The 26,355-nt window shown below is 43.2% G+C and overlaps 1 protein-coding gene and 1 pseudogene across 3 annotated transcripts in view; one reads left to right on the forward strand and one right to left on the reverse strand.

Annotated features, from left to right (window-relative positions):
* ralgps1 (Ral GEF with PH domain and SH3 binding motif 1) overlaps positions 1-18,573 on the forward strand; it is a 540,533-nt gene extending 521,960 nt beyond the window's left edge. For all 3 annotated transcript variants that reach the window (XM_067969743.1, XM_067969745.1, XM_067969744.1), the window contains 3 exons: positions 10,068-10,173; positions 11,663-11,754; positions 13,484-18,573. In XM_067969743.1, the coding sequence (XP_067825844.1) occupies positions 10,068-10,173; positions 11,663-11,754; positions 13,484-13,513 (228 nt within the window). In that variant the 3' untranslated portion in view covers positions 13,514-18,573. The remainder of the gene's footprint in view (positions 1-10,067; positions 10,174-11,662; positions 11,755-13,483) is intronic.
* A 1,918-nt stretch (positions 18,574-20,491) lies between these two features.
* Positions 20,492-23,269, reverse strand: LOC137300339 (uncharacterized; annotated as a pseudogene).
* Between the last annotated feature and the right edge of the window lie 3,086 nt (positions 23,270-26,355).

Consider the following 26,355-nt stretch of genomic DNA (forward strand, 5'->3'; position numbering starts at 1 on the left):
TCTCTCTCCTCTCTGAGCTAGTCTATGTATCTCTCTCCTCTCTGAGCTGGTCTATGTATCTCTCTCCGCTCTGAGCTAGTCTATGTATCTCTCTCCTCTCTGAGCTAGTCTATGTATCTCTCTCCTCTCTGAGCTAGTCTATGTATCTCTCTCCTCTCTGAGCTAGTCTATGTATCTCTCTCCTCTCTGAGCTAGTCTATGTATCTCTCTCCTCTCTGAGCTAGTCTATGTATCTCTCTCCTCTCTGAGCTAGTCTATGTATCTCTCTCCTCTCTGAGCTAGTCTATGTATCTCTCTCCTCTCTGAGCTAGTCTATGTATCTCTCTCCTCTCTGAGCTAGTCTATGTATCTCTCTCCTCTCTGAGCTAGTCTATGTATCTCTCTCCTCTCTGAGCTAGTCTATGTATCTCTCTCCTCTCTGAGCTGGTCTATGTATCTCTCTCCTCTCTGAGCTAGTCTATGTATCTCTCTCCTCTCTGAGCTAGTCTATGTATCTCTCTCCTCTCTGAGCTAGTCTATGTATCTCTCTCCTCTCTGAGCTAGTCTATGTATCTCTCTCCTCTCTGAGCTAGTCTATGTATCTCTCTCCTCTCTGAGCTAGTCTATGTATCTCTCTCCTCTCTGAGCTAGTCTATGTATCTCTCTCCTCTCTGAGCTAGTCTATGTATCTCTCTCCTCTCTGAGCTAGTCTATGTATCTCTCTCCTCTCTGAGCTAGTCTATGTATCTCTCTCCTCTCTGAGCTAGTCTATGTATCTCTCTCCTCTCTGAGCTAGTCTATGTATCTCTCTCCTCTCTGAGCTAGTCTATGTATCTCTCTCCTCTCTGAGCTAGTCTATGTATCTCTCTCCTCTCTGAGCTAGTCTATGTATCTCTCTCCTCTCTGAGCTAGTCTATGTATCTCTCTCCTCTCTGAGCTGGTCTATGTATCTCTCTCCGCTCTGAGCTAGTCTATGTATCTCTCTCCTCTCTGAGCTAGTCTATGTATCTCTCTCCTCTCTGAGCTAGTCTATGTATCTCTCTCCTCTCTGAGCTAGTCTATGTATCTCTCTCCTCTCTGAGCTAGTCTATGTATCTCTCTCCTCTCTGAGCTAGTCTATGTATCTCTCTCCTCTCTGAGCTCGTCTATGTATCTCTCTCCTCTCTGAGCTCGTCGATGTATCTCTCTCCTCTCTGAGCTCGTCGATGTATCTCTCTCCTCTCTGAGCTGGTCTATGTATCTCTCTCCTCTCTGAGCTGGTCTATGTATCTCTCTCCTCTCTGAGCTGGTCTATGTATCTCTCTCCTCTCTGAGCTGGTCTATGTATCTCTCTCCTCTCTGAGCTTGTCTATGTATCTCTCTTCTCTCTATACGAGTCTATGTATCTCTCCTCTCTGAGCTGGTCTATGTATCTCTCTCCTCTCTGAGCTGGTCTATGTATCTCTCTCCTCTCTGAGCTGGTCTATGTATCTCTCTCCTCTCTGAGCTAGTATATGTATCTCTCTTCTCTCTATACGAGTCTATGTATCTCTCCTCTCTGAGCTAGTCTATGTATCTCTCTCCTCTCTGAGCTGCTCTATGTATCTCTCTCCTCTCTGAGCTGGTCTATGTATCTCTCTCCTCTCTGAGCTGGTCTATGCATCTCTCTCCTCTCTGAGCTGGTCTATGTATCTCTCTCCTCTCTGAGCTGGTCTATGTATCTCTCTCCTCTCTGAGCTGGTCTATGTATCTCTCTCCTCTCTGAGCTGGTCTATGTATCTCTCTCCTCTCTGAGCTGGTCTATGTATCTCTCTCCTCTCTGAGCTGGTCTATGTATCTCTCTCCTCTCTGAGCTGGTCTATGTATCTCTCTCCTCTCTGTGCTAGTCTATGCATCTCCGTCCCCAGTGAGCTAATAAACTGCCCCCACCCCTCTGAGCTAACCTACGTACCTCTGTCCCCATCTACACTAGAAGATACAAAGTTCCATAGGTTATTCTCTTCCTTCTTTGTACCTTTGTTTTTGTTTTGGTCAGAGCCATTTTAAACTGAGTTAGATTGTCCAGCCGCTGGAGCCTCCTTTTTGTGCAGACAGTGAAGTTACTATCCTGTGAGGGACAGCAGATGCACTTGACTATGATGTGCATTTTCCTTCAGGTTCCTGCTCCGTATGCAGAATTTGAAAGTAGACGATGGCAGAAAAACTCACAGAATAAATGGTTCTGAATTTTAAACTAACAACAAATGTGAAATATTTTAGAAACGTTTCACAAATATGATGGACCAAGTTGAAACACAACACTCGTTGCTGGTTGTAGCTCTTGTTGCTACTAATGTTAACGGGAAGTGAGAGAAAATATCAGTCAGCAACGTGATGGTCTTTAGAGAAAGTTTAGGGCCCCCATTGTATGATCTGAATGATAAACTCTTAAAGGGATTGTTATCTTTTGGACACGTTTGTTACCTTGTCTCGTATTACTCAGGGGACTCTAGTGTAGTGAGTTAGGCACTGGGGCATGGGCTCCAGTCCAGTCATGGCTGCTGGGATGAAAGTCTATTCTGCTGGCTGTACAGGTCCTGTGTCAAATGAGCTTGAGCAGTTTGAAACCAGTTCCCAGTGGGCATGGACCCACAGCACAAAACTGTCCTTAGTTGCGTGGCACCAGATTGCCAAGAGGGTCCACGGGACGGGTGGTGTGGGACATGGAGAAATGGCCAGTGAGGGGGATTTGGGACTGAGGCAGAGTGGAGGGAGCTTTTACTCTGTCTAACTTGCAGTATCTGACCTGACTGTATTGTACATTTTCCACTATAAACAATGAAACTTCAGAAAAATAAAGAGCACGACCAAATGAAGAAAAATGTGGATTTTGTCCATTTCTGAAAAAAGTGCAGTCCAACCACAAACATGGCGATATTTCTGCCAACAACAATTTACTCTGAAACTGTTTGATGTGATATTTGATGGTCTACTTAAACTCTTAACAGTTTTGCATTTGTGTATGTTTCAGTTTAATTTAAACTGACCTCTGGCCTTTATTCATCAAGCTCCCTCTCTTCTGAACGGGATGGAATGTGGCTCGGACATTATTTGGCTCTTTGTTTTCAATAGCAGCTGTATGTTTGAAATCAGAGGTCATTTCAGATTAAATAGTGTTACCACTGGCAACTATTATGAGCTATTGTGGTTCTCAACGTACTTTCCATTTTTAAAATGGCAGATGAGACTCTGGCCACCTTACTCAAACCATGGCCTCAATATTATCTCCCCCCCCCCCCCCCCCCCTCCACAACAGGCGAGAAAGGGTCGGGGGTGGGGGGGTGTTCAGAGAGTTAAGTATGTGGGGACGGGTCCCAAGGCGGTGGATATGGGGGCATCTGAGTGTCCTGCCATGGAGAGGCGGGACAATTCATTAACATATTTAAATCAGGCTTTCACGGGGAAAGCCGGCAGTGAAAGTGAGGCGGGAGCTGTCGGCTCCACAAGGTTAAGTGCCTTTTCAGCACTCCCGATCGCGCCCTCCCTCCCCCCTCCCCCCTCCCCTCCCGATCGCGCCCTCCCTCCCCCCTCCCCTCCCGATCGCGCCCTCCCTCCCCCCTCCCCTCCCGATCGCGCCCTCCCTCCCCCCTCCCCTCCCGATCGCGCCCTCCCTCCCCCCTCCCCTCCCGATCGCGCCCTCCCTCCCCCCTCCCCTCCCGATCGCGCCCTCCCTCCCCCCTCCCCTCCCGATCGCGCCCTCCCTCCCCCCTCCCCTCCCGATCGCGCCCTCCCTCCCCCCTCCCCTCCCGATCGCGCCCTCCCTCCCCCCTCCCCTCCCGATCGCGCCCTCCCTCCCCCCTCCCCTCCCGATCGCGCCCTCCCTCCCCCCTCCCCTCCCGATCGCGCCCTCCCTCCCCCCTCCCCTCCCGATCGCGGCCTCCCTCCTGATCGCGGCCTCCCTCCCTCCCCCCCCCCCCCCCTCCCGATCGCGCCGCCCCCCTCCCCCTCCCGATCACGGCCTCTCCCCCCCCCGATCGCAGACTCCCCCTCTACCCCCCCCCCCCCCCCCGATCGCGGCCTGCCTCCCCCCCCCCCCCCCGCCGATAGCGGCCTCTCTCCCCTCCCAATTGCTGGGGACCGTTTTCGAGGGGTCCCCGGCTGCGCCTCCTGTCGCTAGGTTCGGCAGGACCTCTACGTCCCCGGCCTTTCCGGGTTCTTGGGCCATTTTCGGCTTTCCCCGCACCCCGTAAATATCGGGGCCTATTTTGGAAAGTTGAACACTGCCATCTTCTGGGAGTATGGGCAGATATCTAACTCAGCTGTGTAATTTGCCATGGCTTTAATGTGCAAGTGTTAACAAACCCCTTTTATTCGTTGTTATCAAAGTAATTATTAAAGCCTGAAGTGTCAAGTTGGACCAAGAACAAGCACTGTTACAAGTGTCAAGCTGTTCTGTCACATCAACAACAAATGGCACTTGATCTCTTTCTTTTGCACTTTTCTCTGTTCTTCAATACTCTGCCTCTCTTTCCCCTTTCACAGCTACTTGGCTGTGGGATTTACCAGTGTTTTCAGCTTATTGGAGGGCATGAGATTGCAAGAGGCAGCATCCATCTCTGGAGATTTAATTGAGGGCTGTCACTCTGCAGTGAATACTGGGATAACTCTGTCTGACTCTGGGGTTCTTTTCTGCAGAAAAGAAAAGGCTGAGAAGTGACCTGATAGAGGGCTCTAAAGTTATGAAAGAGTTTGATTGGGTAGACATAGTAGGAGATGTTGCCACTTGTGGGGGAGTCCAAAACTAGGGTCATAAATATAAGATAGTCACTAATAAATCCAACAAGGAATTCAGGAGAAACTTCTTCACTCAGAGAATGTGGAACTTGCTCCCACATGGAGTGGTTGAGGCAAATAGCATAGATGCATTTAAGGGGAAGCTAGATAAGTACATGAGGGAGAAAGGAATAGAAGGATATGTTACAAACATATAAAATTGACAGGCAGGAAAAGACCACCTGGTCCATCAAGCCTGCCCCACACCATGATGGGAGACCATCATGGCTAAATACTTCTTCCCCCTCCCACCCCTCCCCCCACACACCCTCCCCCACACCCCCACGTAATCTCCTGGGAGAGGTAAAAAAAATAGAGAAAAAACTCAAGGCCAAAAGGAATACTCTGTAAAATTCCTCTCCGACCCCCCTCAGGCGATCAAAACCCGTCCAGTAGATCACATGGACCAAGTGTTACCTATAAAGACATTTACCTTCTATATGATGCGATCTCTGCCCCAGTCAGGAACCAGTCCAGCTCCCCCTTGAAGGCAGAGAGTCAGCACCCACTACACCAGCCGGTAACATATTCCAGAGGCTCACAATTCTCCGGGAAAGAAGAACCACCGAACATCCAGTCTATTCCCACTCTTCCATAGTTTAAACTCGTGTCTCCTGGTCCTCCCCAACCTGTCAAACTGGAATAATCTATCAATAGGAACGCTAGCCAGTCCTTTAATTATTTTATAGACCTCCATCAGGTTGTCTTTAAGTCTACGCTGCTCTAAAGTAAATAGACCAAAGTCCTTGAGCCTGTCTGAGTAGCTGAGGTTCTTTAAGCCAGGAATCATCATTGAAAAGGTCCAGAGCTGCAAAGGCCACTATATCACCCATCATGTGGGGGGACTAAAACTGGGCACAGCACTCTAGATGCAGTCTGACCAGCGACCTGTATAGTGTCAAAATGGTGTCCTTTGATATATATTGACTGGTTCTATTAATACAACCCAGTACCCTGTTAGCTTCAGCTACAGTCTTTCTACATTGGTCATGAACTTTAGTGATCTGTGCACAATAAGACCAAGATCTTTTTCTCTTTCAGTATTGTTCCCTGCAAATGATACGTCTATTCTGTGTTCATCCTACCAGCACGCATGACACTACATTTATCTAAATTAAATACCATTTGCCAATGTGTGGCCCACTCCCCTAGCACAAGTAAATCTTTTTGGATTTGATTGCACTCCTCTACCGTCTTAACCCTTGCACAGATTTTGGTGTCATCTGCAAATTTATTCACCACACTCCCAACACCACTGTCCAGGTCATTAACAAAGACTGTGAAGAGTAGCAGGCCTAGGGCCGATCCCTGGGGGACACCACTAGTAACATGTCTCCAGGCTGATCCACATCCGTTAACTACAACTTCTTGGTTGCGGGATTGGAGCCAATTCCTGATCCAACGTTTCAAATTTCTACTGATAGCACAAGATTGTATCTTGTGAAGTAACCTAATGTGAGGTACCTTATCAAAGGCTTTCTGAACAATGTCTTACTGGATCACCTTCATCCACTACCCTGGTGACTTCCTCAAAAAACTCTGAACAACTTTGTTAGGCATGACCTATTTCTTTCCCAGTAATCACATGTTGATAGAGTGAGATGACGTAATTAGGACGGAGCCTTGTGTGGAGATTAACACAGGCATGGACCAGTTGCGCTGAGTTTCTGTGCTGTAAATTCTATGTTTTAAAAATAAATTATTATAAACAAAAAAATAATCGTGGCAGTCCACAAGGTGATGACAGCCCACTCAGGACAACTGTTTTCTCACCATTTCTGAAGTTTGGCATGACAACATGATATTTAGTCTGACCAGTGATAATCCACTGGATATATGTCATGATACATTTCACTGAAACAATATCCAATACAAACACACCCACATATAAGTATGTTATTCCGATACAGTCAAGTCCTTTGTATGGTTAACTTAAACCCTCAAAAACCCGCATTCAGTAGGATTGACGGTTGCAGTAAAATCTTACACCCCCCTGTTACCTTGCCTTTGTCTCCCCTTTCCTTAATTCTTGCTCTTTACCTCACTCACTCAGTCCACGTCTCGAATATTCTTCACACTTTTGCTCACTCTCCAGGTGAGGGGTAGTCGGAATTCCGATATGGGAGACGGGTTGTTCTTTAACATGCATCAACCAGTTCTTTCGCCTTTTACTGAAATTAAATACAGCACATTCGGGTAAGAGTGGAAAGCATCCCTATTATATGCTAGCATGACACATTCTGACTACATTGAGGGGGTGATTTTAAACCCCAAGAATGGGTGGGTTGGGGGCGGGTGGGAGTTGAAAATAGTTGTTTTTTTGGGTCGCAACCCGCAAAATCTTTGGACTTGGCATTCCCAGTGGGAAGCCTGTACTTTTCTGCGCCGACGTTAAACCTGGAAATAAAGCCGGGTTGTGGTCGCGACCCAAAAAAACAACTATTTTCAACTCCCACCCACCCCCAACCCACCCGTTCTTGGGGTTTAAAATCACCCCCTCAGTCTCTGTGCTAAATTGGCGAGCTTTAAAAGAGTGAAACATGAATACGGTATTGGGACTAATAGCAGTGTTCCAGATGTGCGAGTTAGATTTATACCAAAGCTGCAAAGGGCATTAGTGTTCAGTAGTCAAATATGGAGGCCAGCATGTTAATCAGTCCAAACTAATCTGCATACACAATCCATGGTCATATTGGGATTGATACTTTCCTGAGGACTAAAAACTGAAAATGCTGGAAATACTCAGCAAGTCAGGCAACATCTGTGGAGAAAGAAACAGAGTTAACGTTTCAGGTCGAAGACCTTTCATCAGAACACAATGTCCTTTCGCGTGGACATGTGTTGATATTTTCTGTTGATTTTTAACAGAATAATAAGCAGTGAGGTCACGTTTGAAACGTGGCTCATACTGAAAAATCACTTTCTGGGTTTATTTTTCCAGGAAACAGAATCTTCTGAATTCAAAACAAGTCCACATATTGTTTGTTTTTGCCAGCTGCACCAGTTAATGAAAGCAGGCTGGTGACTGCAGGCAATATGAAACATAGTTTCACGTGCGACTAAAATTTCTCAGATGTGACTTGTTTTTACTGACTCCTGCCATCGCAGTCCACGTGTCTGAGCTCCAGGAGTGCAGCTAAGCCTTCACACCCGCATCTTCCATCTCCACGTGTTGACAGCCGTGGCAATTGAGCGACAGTGTTAGCCTTGGCCCTGCTGTAGTCCTTTGTGCAGTGTCACCTGCTGATGGCACTTCACACACAGCTGTAACACTCAAACTGTCAGCAATGTTAATTTTGCACAGTGCTGAAGAATCACACTTAAGTACAAATGCGTGGGTGTGAATCGAAGGAAAGGCTCTGTAACCAGGGCGAAAAGTGATGGCGCAGCTGTTTTAATGACACAATCAAACGTGCCCAAGATGAAAAGAAAGGAAGCAAAATGGAGGATTACCTAATGGGTAACGTGCCAGCGATAGGGGCAAGGTCCCATCCAAGCCTGGTGGAAATGGGATTTTGGTAGCTGCAGCAAAAAATGATTAGGATTCTTCAGAAAATCCATTGAGGTAAAAGGAGCAAGTGGATAAAATTAATTCCTCAAAGCAGAAGGAAATTCAGCCAAAAGGAGGATAAAGGAAGAAAGAAGAGATATGAGAGAACTGCTGCGTCTGCTCAGTGCGGTCCTTGCTTTTGGTACAGCAGGTAGTGGCCGTGCCTCTATGCTCAGTGTCTCAGACCCCATGTTGTGCTGGGCCATGGAACTTTGCTCAAAGCAGCAGCATCAGCGCACCATTCTGAACATTCTGCGCACATTTTGTGGCGGGACGGGAAGGCCCAAAGCCTAAGCTTTCGAAAAGAGCTGATCATTTCTGGTCCTATATTCTGAAGGAAATAGGGACAAATTTGGAGGGAAGATAGAGGGTTAGTTTAAACATATCTAGCGATGCATCCATGAGTAACTGTTATCTCCTGGAGCTTATTTGATTTGCCCCGAAGGAGTCAGGGAGGAATTTCCTACGGTTTTTCCTGAAATTGGCCATAGTTTTTTTTTCCTTTGGTTTTTACGTCGTCCAGCAGTTAACATTAGAGGCTGGAGGGTGGTGCACGGGAATGTACCATCTAATGAATAGGTTGGGCATTGATGGGTCCCATGGCCTTTTCTCACCTTTCTTTTTGTATGTTTATAATACTCAGGTAAGTGGGGTGTATCCTAGTGTGAAAAGAGTCCATATCAGGCAATCAGAAACTCTGGAGTTCCCTCCCTAAACCTCTCCGCCTCTCTACTTCTCTCTCCTACTTTAAGATGCTCCTTAAAACCTACCTCTTTGACCAAGCTTTTGGTCACCTGTCCTAATATCTCCCTATGTGGCTCAGTAACAAATTTTGTTTGATAATGCTGCTGTGAAGGGACGTTTTACTACATTAAAGGCGCTATGTAAATGCAAGTTGTTGTTGTAGTATGGATTTCTCAGTAGTTTGATTTGGAGGTTCTTACACACCCACTATTTGGTAACAAAAAATCTCAAGGTCATGAGGCACTCCTTTTAAAAAAAAAAGTTGAATGAATTTTGACGCCTGTGTAGGTCAAACAATTGCGGCACATCACCGTGGTGTGTAATTATGGTGGTGGAGGAACAGTTATTGCTGTTACATTGGAATCGTGCAGTGCACTGATTTTGAATGTTTCCTGGGGCTATGTATGTGTATAGAATACATGATTAACTTGAAAGTTATGTAGAAATCAGACAACAGCAGCGAGCAGAGCTGAGTGCACAAGAAGCCAGCAACCAGAGCAGGCATATGCAGAGAAGAAATTGAGAGAGAAATACTTCTGTATGTTTTGTTTGGTTTTGGAAAGACCAGTAACAGTTCTTGTTTGTTTTCAAGTTATTTTATGTAGGTTTTCAACAAAGTATGTGCTGGACAGTTTACAGAACCCAGATCTGGCTGGATTTTTTTTCAACCTGGAAGTCCATGACCTGTAAACTTTCTGTTGTCTACAGCTCATTTTTTAAAAGTTGCATCTGCACTAAGCTGCTACTAACAAATTAATAATGAAAAACTAAGAACACTTCTCATAAAGGAATTGGAGTAATCAAATCTATCTTTGTTCACAGCAGACAGCAGCATACCTAGTTATTTTGGTTACTAGGCATTACTAATCAGTTGTGGTTTAGTTTGTTCCTTTCCTAGTTAATGCCATTATTCTGACAAATGTATTCCATTACACAGTTTGCTTTCTTAAAATTTCTGGCTAAAAAGAAAAGATTTATCTGTACTTTACTATCTTCCAAACAGTTCAAATCGTCACCAGGTAAGAAGGTGTCAGTCGCAGGATGGATGGTAGTTCTACCTGATGACCCAGAGCACCCAGATATCTTCCAGCTAAGTGATCCTGATAAGGGTAAGCCGCAGAAAGAGCAGATTGTCTGTTGACACCAGTGAATTGGAGGTGGGGCAGGACTTACAGCAAACTGAGTCTATTTACTCAGCAAACAGCAAAGCAAGCAAAGTCTGTTTACTCAACAAACAGAGTCTGTTTAAACAGCACATGACCAAAACTGCAGCAACTTCTCCCGATAGCAGCAGGGTGATTTCTCCAGCAAAATGCAGTGAGTGGAGAACAGTTACATAATACAAATTGATTATTTGGCCAGCAAAATGCAGTGAGTGGAGGATAGTTACATATAAATTATGTGTAAAATCAATCCCAGTCACTTAAAGCAGCGCGGGCTCCAGGCGTGATTGACGGGGGAATCACCCAATCATCTCCTCCGTTCTGGCCGGGAATAGTGGTGTCACTACATGCAGCCAAAAAGGCACATTCGTTCACGGTGGAGGCTTTCTTGAGAAGTAGGTCCCAATGACACAGCAACCGACGTGGTCTCCAACCGGTATCATGTAAATAAGATATTTCAGTATGATAACTTCATATTAAATTTTAGCTCGGCTAACTGTACTAAAGAAAAATAATGTTTGCTGGGAGAGATATCTTTTTGTCTTTGTGTATGCGTTGGTGGGGGAGGTTGGAGCAAATACACAATTCTGTCTGAAGTCGCTACTTGTTAAATCGCAACAGAAATTCTGTCCTGGCCGTGAGCCATTAGGTGCCCCAGTAGCTTTGATCTGAAGAGGACCAATTTATAGATTCCCCGGCAGACACTTGTAGATTCCAGTCAGACTTGTTGAAGGTTGCAGGGATCTTTCCCAAAATGCAATCTTTTCGGTTTAATCTAAAATTCCTTTATTTAATATTCAAGGAATACATCAGAAATAGAATACTAAAATCTATCAGCTTTTTTAAAATAATAGACTGATTTTTTTCGAACTCTTAACTACACTTTTGTTTTGAAAGGATTAAGTATGTCTGGCCTCTTGATCCAGACTGTTTTTCTGATTTCTGTAGTACCTGGAGCTGAGCTGTTAGCATCTAGCCAGGAACTCCCAGCCCACCCTATCCTACCCTACTGCAGATCACCATAGAGTGCCTGAGCTACAATGAGACAATCCAGGCACACTCCCTTTTTGGAACTAAAAATCTTTGCCATAAAATCTGCAAAACAAAAAATCATTATAAAATTCTAAGCTGAATACTAACTGGACTTAACAAATTTATTGAAATGGCAAAACTTTCTAAATTCACAATGTGATAATCTTGTGTTTATTTAAATACAAACGTGCTCCCCATACTTCTATTGCTACTTATGCTGCACCATAAAAGGGTGTTCTTTAAATCGATTCACCAGCAGTATTTCTGAAACTCGAGCGATTGCTTAGTGCGCCACCAAGGATTAGTTGAACCACAGAAAACTGTGTTACTACGTTAAAGGCGCTATATAAATGCGAGTTGTTGTTGTTGTTGTTGTAACTACACATCTGCTTTTCATTTGCAGGTAATGTTTACAAGTTCCAGACCAGCTCGAGGTTTCATGCAATATTGTGGCACAAACACTTGGACGATGCATGCAAAAGCAATAGGCCTCAGGTAGGACCATTCAGCTGGCATCATAATGTAGTAAAAAGAGGGCACTTACTGGTAACTACCTAAAAGAGATCAAATTGGCACGTCAAATTGTAGAATAGATCAAAAAATTAACCCAGTTCACATAGATTTTGACCGACAATGGAGCACGTATTTTTGCACAATTTAAATTGCCCATTGTGTTGTAGAGTCACATGTACCGCCTGCAAATTAAAATTAGACACAGCTTTCTGTCTTGGTATGGCCTTGGCTGCTGTTCCTGGTAGGTTTGGCCTGGTGGGGAAGCCACTACCGCTCCCCTGCTCAGGCCTCAGGTTAAAATGGCAGATTGGGCCCTGATGACGTCATCGGAGCCCGACCTGCATATTTAAAGCGGACCCCCCCCCTCTGGCTTGGGGGGCGGGTGTCCTTGCCGCCTGCAAATTAAAATTAGAGTCCGTCAGACCGGGGTGGGAAAGGAGTGAACAACTCCCCCAGGTTTCCACTAGGGGAGGGGGAAGTTAAAATCGAGGCCATTGTGTCTGTTTCAGTCACTGTTCCTTGGTTAACGATAGAATTAGCTCAGTCCTTTCACTCATTCACTGACGTAGTAGCTGGTGTGCAAGCCATTGAGTAACAAATACAGCTCCTAAACAAAATAGTTTTCAAAAAGAATTAGAGGAGGTGGGTGGAGAAAGTTTTTTTTAACCCTATCTTGTTAGTTTGTGATTTTTTTCTCTCTCTGCTAATCACACACATTAACTGACATCAGTGCAGGAGGATGGGGCAGCAGTGGCTGGAGATAACAGTGGACGTTTCTTCTTCGAAACGCAAAATCTGGGTGTCAAGCCAATTGGTCCTGGTTTCAAATTTGGACTTTGAGAGTTTACATGGGGCTTATTTACAACATGACGGTCTGAGTTCACGTATGAACCCAGCATCCATTTTATAGATGAAAAGGTGTATAAGATGATTCACCCCATTTTTGGAATGGGCTAGTTCTGTTAATTGACCATTAATAATCCTGGTTACGCAGGAATCTCTTAATTGTCCATAAAAGGTGAAAATAAGCTGACGAATCATTTCAGTGAAATAGTGTGACTGTATAATTTTCCTAATATCGGATCTGCCAGCTTTTACTTTAAAATGAAGTATTGCCCTCCACTTAAGTACATGAAGTTGAAGAGCGTGTCACGAACATACGAAATTGAGGGGCAGGAAAAGACCGGCTGGTCCATCAAGCCTGTCCCACACCACGATGGGCGGACCATCATGGCTAAACACTTCTTCACCCACCATTGTGTCTGTGAATATTATTACTTCACCTGACAGCACTGTTTGAGCGAGTTGAGTTCTTTTGATTTGAGAAAAGCGCCTGACTTTTACACCTTGTTTATATTATGGAATCCTGGTCTTTGCATTGAATTCACAACATTTAAACGGTGGGCGGGCGGGATTCAGAAACTGTTGGCAACACTAACATGTACAGCAATGTTAAAGCTGCATTGCTGACTGAGGATAAAATGGCAAGTAATGCCAGCAGCAGCCATTTTACCTTTGCTGTTGCCACTACTTTCCCTCAGGAGGCGTGTACGCTGACTCATTTATATTGCCGGAAGTTTGCGTGGATCAAGGTGCCTGTCAAGGCTGGGGGGGTCAGAGCAATAATGTAAACGGGGTGTCAGGAGGAAGCAGGTTTGCTTCAAAACTGCAGATGGCCTTTGACTCGTGGTCTCCTCCCGTCTACTTTCAGATACCCACTAACCTTATGTCGTTCGAGTGAACATATGGATCCAGTACACAAAGTGATCAAAGTGCCAACCCAAGCAATGGGAAATAAAACTTTTAAGTGGATTAAAAACAAAAAAAAAAGTGAAGAAAAAAAAATCTTGAAGAAATTTGTGCATCAACTGCCAGCGTGGAATACTGAAGCACTTTTTTTGAAGCTTACTACGTGGCCCCGAAATGATTTTGGTATGTCTTGAAAGAAGAAGTGAACAACTGCTCCTAATTTATGGTATCGGCTGCAGAAATTAGGCACAGTTTCAGCATTGGTGAAACTACAAACTGACTACACTGCAAGGAGGACAGTTGTTGACCAAGGAACTGTGCGTAATAACTGCTGCCCACATTTTTTTTTTAAATGTTTGTTTTTATTCTTAAGCTGCTTTATTGTAATGAAACAATTTTTAGCCCATGTTGGGTGTTAACTTTCTTATGCACAAAAAAAAATACTACTGACAGTGTTAACAGGCTACATTGAGTGGCATTTAGAATAGTAAATCAGTGAACAAAAGGTTTTTTTTTTGTTTTTTTTTAATGAAGTGCACTGAATTGTTTGGCACTGTCGTTGCCTCAAAATTGTCTGCATCGGTAATAGTCCTTTCACTGTTCTTGCATTCTTTAGCTGGTGGAGTTTGAACCCATTGTGACATTCAAGCAAACCTTACAGTTCATGCCCATTTGTTCACCCCCGAATCAATTTTACATTTTTTTTTCTTCCCCCACTCTTTTGCTTCCAACACCGCCCCCACCCCAAGCCAGGTAGTGTTTCTAAGCTAACAGGGTGAGTGGACGTTCTGCTCCTCATTGTTAGCCAGTGCCACTCTCTAACTGGCCACTAGGAGGTGCAGCAGAGCAGTGTGGGGACGATGTGGCTGGTGATTTAACCTCCCTGTGGAGAAGTATTTTGTCTATACAGTACTGCCAGGCAAAGAAACCACTATTTATCCAATCAACTGTGGGAAGTGAATAATATGCCTGCTTTATCATGCTGGGCTTTGTGTTTTACATTAACAGGTTATGTCAGTTGTAATACTGCTGTTTACAACTCAAGTTAAACATGTTACCCTCCCAACAAATTTGGACAGCTCCCATCGTTTTATTCTGCCGCTCAACTTGATTCCTTCATCTCTAAAAGTATCTTCAGTTTCTCAATATCTGTGATTCATGATACAATTCAAATTACTTTGCCATAAATATTGCAAAAAGTCACTGGTATGTAGTGGTGTAATTGACAATGACCCTTGTTTGTTGTATATAGGAGATAACGCACAGACAGGGTATGTAACACAACCAGGGTTCATATGACTTCACAGTCCACATAAATTAAACTTTAATGGTTTTTCAATGTTATTTGAACCCCCGAGATGTGTTATAACCTGAGAAAATACTCTGTGCCACTGTGTGTTCAGTTTGTATCTCATGGTTTCCCCGTAAAATATTTGTTTGTACAACACTGAGTAAAAATGTTTTTTTTTTAAAAATCTGTCACAGATCAGACAAGCTAAAGTGACCAGGTCTACTCACTCTGTCAACTTAACCCTCTAGTCCTATTAAAAGGAGGTGGATTTACTGACTGTTCTCCGTATTGCAGCCGCTCTGGTGAGAGGTGAAAAACTGCTCAAATGTCCTGTGCAAGAGTCAAAATGTTTTTCCTCTCATTATATAAATACCATCAAAATTCAGAATTTAGCACAGTGTAGAATTAAAATATGTAGTTACTTTTGGTGTTCCACAAAGAGGAAAGATACAGGTCAGCACCTGTGATTCCCCATATACCTCGTTCCCAGTCTCAGTTGTGTTGTGAAGGGGCCAGGTGCTTTCTCACAGGTGGGAATGATGGAGAGAAAGTCAGCCTGAGCTGCTGGATCAAGAGCGGGGCTTTGAAGCTGCTCACCTGTCTGCCCTTTTGGTTGTGGAATTGCATTGTTACCAATTGAACTGTGTCCAGCAGACAGACTTTGATTTTAAAAGTGTTATCATTTGTTTGTCGTTTTAGTGGGTCATGGAGCTGAAACCTAATCCCAGCTCTGTAACTCCGTGCATTGTCCTTTGTTTTGGACCAGGCGCAGGTCGTACCATGAGTTATTTGTACCACGTTTTGGCAGTCGTTTGCAGGAAAGTTTTCAATTGTCATGACGCACAATAACATAAATGATTAACATATATTGAGTTCCGTTATCCTCTTTCCCAATCTCCATGACATAATTATAGGATCATCTAAACCTCCAGTTTTAGGCACTGAATAACCAAGCTCGCGAGTGTTGCAGTCCTGTGATCATAGGTTGAGTTTAAAGGCCACCTCAAAACCAAATCCTTGACCAGTTCATGCAGGCGGAATGTCAATTGACCTTGTATTACACAAACATCTGTGGCCTCTGCAACCTGTGGTCTTGTACTGCTGGTGATGATCCTGATGTATTGACTGTCTGTGAGTCAGTTTTAACTGATTTGAGTAGTGAATGAACTGTCTGCATCCCTAGCTGTGATCTCTATTGGTGGAACCATGGTGCAGATGGTGGCTGAGTTGCTCAGCGTTGCAGGCGTGGATCAGCAACCTCCAGAAATACTTGAGGAAATGGTCCTTTTGGAAATAGTTTACCATTCATCATCTGCTACCTACCCCTGACCATATCCATCCAGCAGATACCATCGATAGAATTAGGCCTCCTTTCATTTTGTATCACTTCAACCATGAAATACTGTATTTGGGGTGCAGCTGCACCAACTCCTACCATTCATTTTACCTTTATTACAGACCTCTGCAGCTTGCATCTTGTGAAAATTTAGAGTGGTAACTTTTCCTGTGCCCTCTTTTTTTCCCAACTGTTCCTGTTCTGTTGATATCCTATACATGTTTCACTTACAGTGTACTTTTCAGTAAATTCATGGGCAATAATGTATTTTTCTGGGGGTCTAAAACCAAACTTTCAAATAAAAATTTATACCAATAAAATAATTGAGAACTACTGAAAAAATCTCTAATAATAACAGCATAGTACTAAAATGGCACTGCAATCGTTGCAACAAAACAAACCCAAAGCACGTTCCCCTCTAAGAACTCCATTGCACAAGAACTTCCTTTGCAACCTATTCAATATATAGGGAAAAAGTGCAGGCCTAGTTCAAAGGCTGGAAATTTGTGCCAGGTCTTGATTACTTAATGAGTCCATGATATGGAATGTGCACTAGCACACAAGGTATAGCTCATTGGAAAACCATAGGCTGGAGGAATTGGACGCAAAACATGCCTACGGCCTACTTGCCCTATTGTCTAATGCCCCACCCTGTGCCCATTTTGATGCAGATAATGCCAAAATCTACCCTTGTATATGTTCATAGAATTTTACAGCGCAAGAGGCCATTCAGCCCATCATGCCTGTGCTGGCTCTTTGAAAGAGCTATCCAATTGGTCCCACTCCCCTGCTCTTTCCCCATAGCCCTGCAAATTTTTCCACTTCAAATATTTACCCAGTTATCTCTTGAAAGTTATTATTGAATTTGCTTCCACCACCCTTTCAGGTGTTGCATTACAGATCTCAACAACTTGATGTGTAAAAATGTTTTTTCCTCATGTCGCCTCTGGTTCTTTACCTAAGATCTGTGTCTTCTGGTTACCGACCCTTCTGCCACTGGAAACAGTTTCTCCTTATTTACTCATCAAAACCCTTCATGATTTTGAACACCTCCATCAAATCTCCCCTTAACCTTCCCTGCTCTAAGGAGAACAACCGTAGATTCTATACTCTTTCCACGTAACTGACGTCTTTCATCCCTGGTATCATTCTAGTAAATCTCCTCTGCAACCTCTCTAAGGCCTTGACATCCTTCCTGAAGTGCAGTGCCCAGAATTCGACACAATACTCCAGCTGGAGCCTAACCAGCGTTTTATATCGGTCTAGCATAACTTCCTTGCTTTTGTACTCTATGCCTCTATTTATAAAGCCACGGATCCCGTATGCCTTTATAACAGCCTTCTCACCTTGTCCTGCCACCTTCAAAGATTTGTGTATGTGCACCCCCAGATCTCTGTGTTCCTGCACTCCCTTTAAAATTGTACCATTTAGTTGGTACAGGATGTTGGTACAATATTTGAAGCTCACGGCTAGGCGCCAAGGTGCCACTGAACTAATTTATAGCGAGACCACCTCCAGCACACAAACCAAAGACCAACATGGAGAAAACAGTAGCTTGCTCACTTCCCAGATAAAGAATACAGGTTCCATTGAGGGGGAAAATGGGGTGCAAGCATAAAAATGGCAGGTTGGTATATTAGCAGAGCATTAGTGATCGCTATTTACCAAGCTGAAAACATTATATTGGCTGCTCCTTTGAATGTTTTTTGTTACAGCTGTTACCCTTGTGCTGCGCAAATTACAATCTAAAATTTTATTTTCTCAGTCCTCAGTTATTTTTCGACGCTTGAATTCAAATGTTTATTTGTCTTCAGTTCACTGATTGTCAGTGTGATAGAGTGGTTATAGTTTGCCTCAATTGCAGATACAATGATACTCATGCAAACAAGTGTGGCCAGACACATTGTGTTTAGAATTCACATTGCTTCCTCTAAAACGATACCATGTGAATGCACATTTAATTTTTATCATTGTTAACTGCAGCCAACAAATCCTTTTATGCACCAGTATCGACTGAGGTGCCAGTTACTGCCGGTTTGCTTGAATGTAATGGGTTTCACCTCTGTAAAATGCGAAATAAAAGCACATTTGTTTAGGAAGGACGAGTGCAAGATCAGTGGAAATTGCTACTGTGAGTTTTTAAACTTCGGATAGTGAAATGAGATGGTCTGTAAATTTTCGTACAGTTCCAAGAAAAAAATGGTAAAAGACGAAGGTTTTCGCATGCCATTTGTGTTGATGTGTTTCTTTCGACAACTGCTGAGCTACTCTGTTTTAACCATTGAACTCAGACTGCCCCCAATGGATGTTCTTTGCTAAATTATTTGTTACCTCAGGCTTGTATCAAGTTGCTGTTTTGTCAGCTTGTTACATTGATGACGCAGTTTCACTTACTCAATAAACAAATTGCTGTTAATGAAAAGTTCTTGTGATTGCAATACTCTGGTGTTTTGCAGCAAATGTGTAACATGTTTTTTTTAAACATAAACTTGGTTGTTGAAGGCCAATCATCTCAGCCCCAGGCCATTGCTGCAGGAGTTCCTCAAGGCAGTGTCCTAGGCCCAACCATCTTCAGCTGCTTCATCAATGACCCTAAGGTCAGAAGTGGGAATGTTCACTGATGATTGCACAGTGTTCAGCTCCATTCGCAATTCCCCAGATAATGAAGCAGTCCATGCCTGCATGCAGCAAGACCTGGACAACATCCAGGCTTGGGCTGATAAGTGGCAAGTAACAAGTGCCAGGCAATGACCATCTCCAACAAGAGTGAGCCTAGCCACCTCCCCATGACATTCAATGGCATTACCATCGCCGTATTCCCCACCATCAACATTCTGGGGGGACACCATTGACCAGAAACTCAACTACACTAGCCACATAAATACTGTGGCTACAAGAGCAGGTCAGATGCTGGGTATTCTGTGGTGAGTGACTCACCTCCTGATCCCTCAAAGCCTTTCCACCATCTACAAGGCACAAGTCAGGAGTGTGATGGAATACTCTCCACTTGCCTGGATGAGTGCAGCTGCAAGAACACTCAAGAAGCTCGACACCATCCAGGATAAAGCAGTCCGTTTGATCGGCACCCCATCCACCACCCTAAACATCCACTCCCTCCACCACAGGCTGACTGTGGCTGCAGTGTCACCAAGTTTTCTTCGGCAGCACTTCCCAAACTCTGGACCTCAACCACCTAGATGGACAGGGCAGCAGGTGTATGGGAACACCATCACCTCCAAATTCCCAAGTTGCACACCATTTTGACTTGGACATGTATCGCCGTTCCTTTATCGTCGCTGGGTCAAAATCCTGGAACTCCCTTCCTAACAGCACTGTGGGAGAACCTTCACCACATGGACTGCAGCGGTTCAAGAAGGCGGCTCACCACCACCTTCTCAAGGGCAACTAGGGATGGGCAATAAATGCTGGCCTTGCCAGTGACACCCATATCCCGGGAATGAATAATAAAAAAGAAAGCCCAACACTGTCCTGGGCTGTATTCCCTAAACCGTTCATTTACAAAACTAGTACCACAATAATAGCTATAAAAGGTTTGATAAGACCTCATTTGGAATACTGTATCCAGTTATGGTTCCTCCAACTCAGGAAGGACAGTGTGGCTTTGGAAAAGGTGGAAAGAAGGGCAACAAGGATGAACCCCAGCCTGAGAGCATTGTTTTGTAGACTTGGTGCCTCAGCTTTGTACTCACTGACAAAACTGAGACTAAAAGGGGATTTGATCCAGGTATTCAAGATTACTGAAGGCGAGGACAATATGAAAGTAGATACGAGGTGATGGGGATTGGTGGAACTTCAGGTCACCCATGTAAACTGAGGGAGCATGTAATGATTTTGGATGTCTGGAAGTTTTGTTTTTCCCAGAGGGTGATTGACCTGTGGAGCAGGATTCCAGAGGGGGTAGTGAAGACTGATTCCTTGCAGTCTTTCAAGAAGTCAGTAGGAGGACTTGTGGAGAAAGGATTCATCACAGCATATGGATGGTAAGAGTAAATCATTCTGGAAAATAGTCGGTTTGGGGGGGGGGGGAATTCCTTCACAAAGGACTCACTGCAGATCTCCTTTTTTTTGCCTCTTCTATGAGATGGGGGAGGGGAGGAAAGGGTTAGCGTAGGAGTACGGGATTAGACAAAGGATGGGATACGCACATAACGGCCTTCTGTCCGCTTCTCATCCTGGATCCACTTGAATAAACACACGGTCCAAAGTTCTGTTTCCTCCAACCCATTCTTATCCACTCAAATCAGTTGGGGTTGTGTTGGATGGGAGGCATGGATAGCTTGTAGGTTTTGCTGTGACATGGTGCACAAAGCAGGGTAAAATAGTCACATTTCAGATTCACACACTCTTGCTTTAGATCTGGGACATCCTTGGGCGAGATGGATTCTGTATATATCAGAACCCAACGCCACGGTCAACTTTGGTTGCGATACCTCCAGAGAAATCTGACCAAGCTGTTTAGCAAACCTATTTTTAAACACATATGAAATGATATCAATCCAATCAAAATATATCACTTGCACACATCGCAATGTGACTCAACTCTACTGCTTCTCCTTGGCGTTTCTTGAATTCTTGAAAGCACTTTTCAAGGTCCCATGTGGTATTCCCAAAATATTTACTCAATGGTGTGAATAGTTATACTTTGAACACTGCTATATAGTCAAGGGATTGCTGAACATACTGGAATTCCTGTGGGTTGTACACACATGCAAAAACATTTTCTGTTAAATTACTTCAATTTTAGATGCTGGTACATTTTGAAATGTCTTTCCTTTGAGTTTCACACAAAAGGAACCTGCCAAAAAAAATCTTAAGATGCACTCGGTGAAATATATGTGGTAAGAAACAAATATGTCATAAATCTTCAAAAATACAAGGAATTTGAAGGGAATTTTCTCTGATATTTAGATTCTGTTTAAAAACTGTGAGAAAAATAGATTTTCCTTAGTTATCACTAAGGGTAATAGAATTTAAATTACAGTGATGGTAAATAGATGATAAGAACATAAGAAATAGGAGCAGGAGGAGGCCAAACGGCCCCTCGAGCCTGCTCCGCCATTCAATAAGATCATAGCTGATCATCTACCTCAAATCCACTTTCCCGCCCGATCCCCATATCCCTTGATTTCCTTAGTGCCCAAAAATCTATCGATCTCAGCCTTGAATATTCTCAACGACTGAGCATCCACAGCCCTCTGGGGAAGCGAATTCCAAAGATTCACAACCCTCAGTAAAGAAATTTTTCCTCATCTCGGTCCTAAATGGCCGACCCCTTGTTTTAGACTCTCTAGCCAGGGGGAATCAGCATGTACCCTGTCAAGCCCTCTAAGAATTTTATACATTTCAATGAGATCACCTCTCATTCTTCTAAACGCTAGAGAATATAGGCCCATTCGACTCAATCTCTCCTCATAGGACAACCCTCTCATCCCAGGAATCAATCCAGTGAACCTTCGTTGCATCTCCTCGAAGGCAAGTATATCTTTCCTTAGGTAAGGAGACCAAAACGGTACACAGTACCCCAGGTGTGGTCTCACCAGTCAGTGCCCTTCTAATTGCAGCAAGCCCTCCTTACTCTTGTACTCCAACCCCCTTGCAATAAAGGCTAACGTACCATTTGCCTTCCTAATTGCTTGCTGTATCTGCAGGTTAACTTTCTGTGATTCATGTACAAGGACACCCAAATCCCTCTGACTACCAACATTTCTTAGTGTCTCACCTTTTAAAAAAAAAAATCTGCTTTTCTATTCTTCCTACCAAAGTGGATAATTTCCCCCAATGATGGTACATAAGTTCTTGCTATTGGTAAAGTAGCATGCTTAACAACAGTAGTGGTGGTGGTACACCAACCGAGACTTCTGTTTTATTGATGCACATAGATGAAGAACTAAAATCATTCGGTCGAAAAGAGCAGGAAATTAGTGATGTGAAGTTTGTCTCTTGCTAATGAAGAGCAATGGTGAATCCATCCATTATCAATAGAGGTACTGCCAGCCTCTGACTTTAAGCCTCAAAAATGGAATAAATGGAAGTCTGAATCACTGGTCAAGGATCTACAATAACCTTTATTGGATTAGAAAGCCATGGTTTGTTTGGCTCCCAATAACCTATGCTAAAGTATAACACCTTGAATCATCTGCCATAGCTTAAAATTAAAAATATCAACATCATCCTACACCTGGGTTTCTCCCTGTAACTTCGGTCAATTGATTCCACTTTGTGATTAACAGGAACAATAATTTAATCAATATCTGTACAAACCAAATACTTTCTATCCTATATATGTTGACACATGCAGATACTGACTGCTAGAATTTGCTGATGGTAATGAAATTGTCTTGGATTTATGTCATTGCACATCAGTCTGAAACAAGGTTTGCTAAACAGTGTTAGCATCTGAAGATGGTGTTCCATCCATCCTGGATGTATTGGAGAGCACCAGAGTAGATACCCACTGAAATAATACTTTAGCACTCTCTCTAACATTTGGTTGCAGCTGCTTTTATTTAGAACCACATTCTGTGCCCTGAAGGACCTGTATAATTCTGCACTCTGTGGGTACTGCAGAACAGTGTTAGAACTCATAGCTATGGTAGAAATACAAACAGTAAAGCTGTAAGAACAGCCTGAAGGTTTCCAATGGTCTATCTGAAGGCGTGGAACGGCTGAGATTTCCCTGGTTCTATTGTCAGTACTGTAGGACTTTTTAACCTCGCTCAATCTTGCCTTCCTCCCGGGCACCATTTATAGCTTGTACAAACACATAACACTGGTTCACAGTCCAGTGGCTTGGTACAAATCAGGTTTGTTGTCCCATAAGGAAAGGAAAAGTAATGTCAGCTCTTGTTTCAGTGATGTGATTTTTACAACATAAGTGGTGATAGAGATTTTGTGCTTCGTGTCAAGAAACCATTTCAATGATAAGGTTATTTTTCCCAAATGTCCCCCCTGTTGTCACGGTGAGATGAAACTACAACTATTCTGGTGGTTTTAATAATTTGGAAGATGCTTGCTGCTGAGCCATGATTGCAGCCAGTGTACTGCTCAAAGTGCAAAAAGCTGAAAAATACATCATCTTCAGGCATAGAAGAGACATCAAAATATGGTCATCAGGGAAACTATTGCTAAAAACTTAAAAATTCAACATGTTCTTGCCATATTGAAAGGAGGAATTAATGTGCATGAAGATGCTGCACTAGCACCATATTAATACATGCTCTGAAAAAAACAAAATCAATGGACAATACAACAAAACTACTCTAGGAAACTCAAGTTAAAAATGAGAACTGAATGGAAGAGATTTAGCTATATATTTCTGTATAAATTGTAAGGCTTTGTGGATTATTAGAACACATTGCAGCTCTAGAAATGGTGTGCTGTGACCTTTGCATGAACTTCTAAATGGTTTGGTGCTCACTAACCTTACAGTGAGTCTGACATGTTATAATACCGTGGTATGTCATTTCAAAGTCTTTCATTTTCATTAGCTGCCCTTTGCTTCCCAACAGCATTCTGCTGAGTCAGCTAGTGAGTTGACTATGTGTTATGAACTTAAGGTGAGCCTCCTGTGAGAGTGCCTCATTCAGTCATTCATCAGATCAGATCAGAAAGTTCTTTTAAGCACTTGACAGGGCCATTGATGTTTTCAATCATCCAGAAAATAAGATTACCCTTACTGTTTCACTGCCACAGCACGAGTATTCAATCCACTTATGGAAATGCAGACATGACTCACTTTAATAAGCAAATTTTCCAGATGGTACAGCTGGCTAAAGCAGCGAATAGCTGAACCAAGACTGGGAAGATCCTAGGATCCATCCCCAGATTACTGCTCTCAGCTGGCATAATGGTAGACCAATGCTACACATGGTCCTGGGACCCCGGGGTTTGATAGAGGAAAACTGGCTATACAATCCACCAACCTGTACGGTTAATCTATCCAGCAGGGAGTCAACGGCTTCAGGAGAGGAAAAAGATGGGGGGGGGGGGGGGGGTTTGATTGTGCTTGGTCAAAACATTTAAAAGTTGACATGCCGGAGCAGAACTCTCTGCACATGCTTAAGTACATCTGCACAGTCTCCCTCTTGGTTTTGAGGATTCAGTTTAGAGCCAGACAGCAAAAAAAAAACAGGTTTTGCCAGGCTAGATTCAATAAAATGCATACTCACTCAATGGCTAAATTGCACTGTCTAGTGGAAAATGTATTTGATCTGCTATTGTCAGCATTAAAATAACTTATTAACATTAAAACAAATGTTTATAATAGTGCAATTTGGGCTAGTAAACATTATAGAAATTAGTTTTTAATCTGTGTGCAGTCACCAATTTGTTCGGGGAAAATGTTTGCTGTGCTGATAGACATAACCGGTGACCTTTCATTACGATGCACTCCAGTGTAACAATGGACAAAAAAAAAATCAGGTTGTTATACTCCTGTGTGATTCATGAAATGGCAATTATTTATTATTTGAGGGTGTTTTTTGCTTAATGGAGCATGTTGACCTCAAACTTCCAAAGCAGTTTCAAATATCATCACAGAATAGTTTGCATGATTTCATCCTTTTCTCAGTTGGAGATAGAGGAAGAAAGCAACTTGAACCCAGGAACAATGATGCACCAGTCACTAATCGATAACTTAAGTGGTTACCTAGCTCCAGTTGTTAAAATAAAGTGATCCAATAAACACCATTCATCCCCTGAAAAGCAGGGTTCAGGAACTAAGCTAAGCATTAATAATTCGACAGAAAAGGTTTTTTTTGGAGTATTGTTTTCAGGCACTCTAGGAAGGAACTAATGGGAGGATATAAACCTGGCTTGGAGGCATTTTATTTACATGTAACAATGAGTACGTCATTCTGATTTATAGGTTTTATGAATGAAATACCACAACCATATAGTACCAGGCTACAATCAAATTTCTCACTTGCCCAAAAAAAAAACACTGCTCTTGCCCTTGGTATGTGCACCTAAAGCAAACACTTCCCATAGCTTACTTGAAGAACCATTTGGTCTCCATATAATGGAAAGGATATAAAAAGGCATTGGAGAGGGTGCAAAAAAGATTGACAAGGATGATACCAAAACTGAGAGGATATCCTAATCAGGAAAAGCTGAACAGGCTGGGACTCTTCTCGTGACCTGATGGAGGTCTTTAAGATAACGAAAGGGTTTGACAAGGTTGATGTAGAGAACGTTTCCACTTGTGGGGGAGTCCAAAACTAGAGGTCATAAATATAAAATAGTCATTAATAAATCCAATAGGGAATTCAGGAGCAGCTTCTTTACCAAAGAGTGATAAGACTGCAGAATGCACTACCACAAGAAGTAATTGCGGCAAATAGCATAGATGCATATAAGGGACAGCTAGATAAACACGAGGGAGAAAGGAGGCTTGTGTGGATCATAAATACTGGCACAGTCCAGTTGGACCGCACAGCCAGTTTCTGTCCAGTAGTTTCACTATAACTCAGTTATCTTTAACAGAAGTAGAGGTACAATTCTACCCCAATGTCTTACCGAAAGTTATGTCAGTGTTCCATTTGACTCCAGAACTATTTTGTTGTCCAATTCTAAGGCCAATTATGAAAACTAATCAGACAATGAATGTACATTTAGGCCAACAAGCTCAAAGCAGAGTGCTGACATTAAATAAGAATAGGAGTAGCCATTCAGCTCCTACAGCCTGTTCCACCATTCAATCAGATCATAGCTCATGTGTATCTTACCTCCCATCTACCTGCCTTGGTGCTGTAACCCTTAATACCCTTGCCTAGCAAAAATCACTCAGTTTTAAAGTTTTCAATTGACCTCGCCTCAACATCTTTTTGGGAACAAAAGTTCTAGATTCCCACGACAAATAAGTACCCCCATGCTACGTTTACACTATGACTGTAGCATCAGCGTAAAGTGGTTTCTTCACATTATCATTAAAGTTGCAATGTAAAGTGGGAGTCAGGACCCCATTTGCCAACAGAGCAAAGACTTCTTGCTCCACTTTGTTCCAGTAGCCGGTGGGAGGCTGACTCCAGATTGACTCTACAACTGTAGCATCGGTGTGAAATGAAGCCACTCTACACAGATACTACAATCGTTGGAAGTAAATGCAGCCTTAAAAAGGTGCCAGAGACAACTCAGACAAATTAGCAGTTAACTGGATTCTAGTTTGCTAACACTTAGCAGGGTTTAA

This window comes from Heptranchias perlo, chromosome 31, assembly GCF_035084215.1.
Source record: "Heptranchias perlo isolate sHepPer1 chromosome 31, sHepPer1.hap1, whole genome shotgun sequence".
In the NCBI taxonomy this organism is placed as follows: Eukaryota; Metazoa; Chordata; class Chondrichthyes; order Hexanchiformes; family Hexanchidae; genus Heptranchias; species Heptranchias perlo.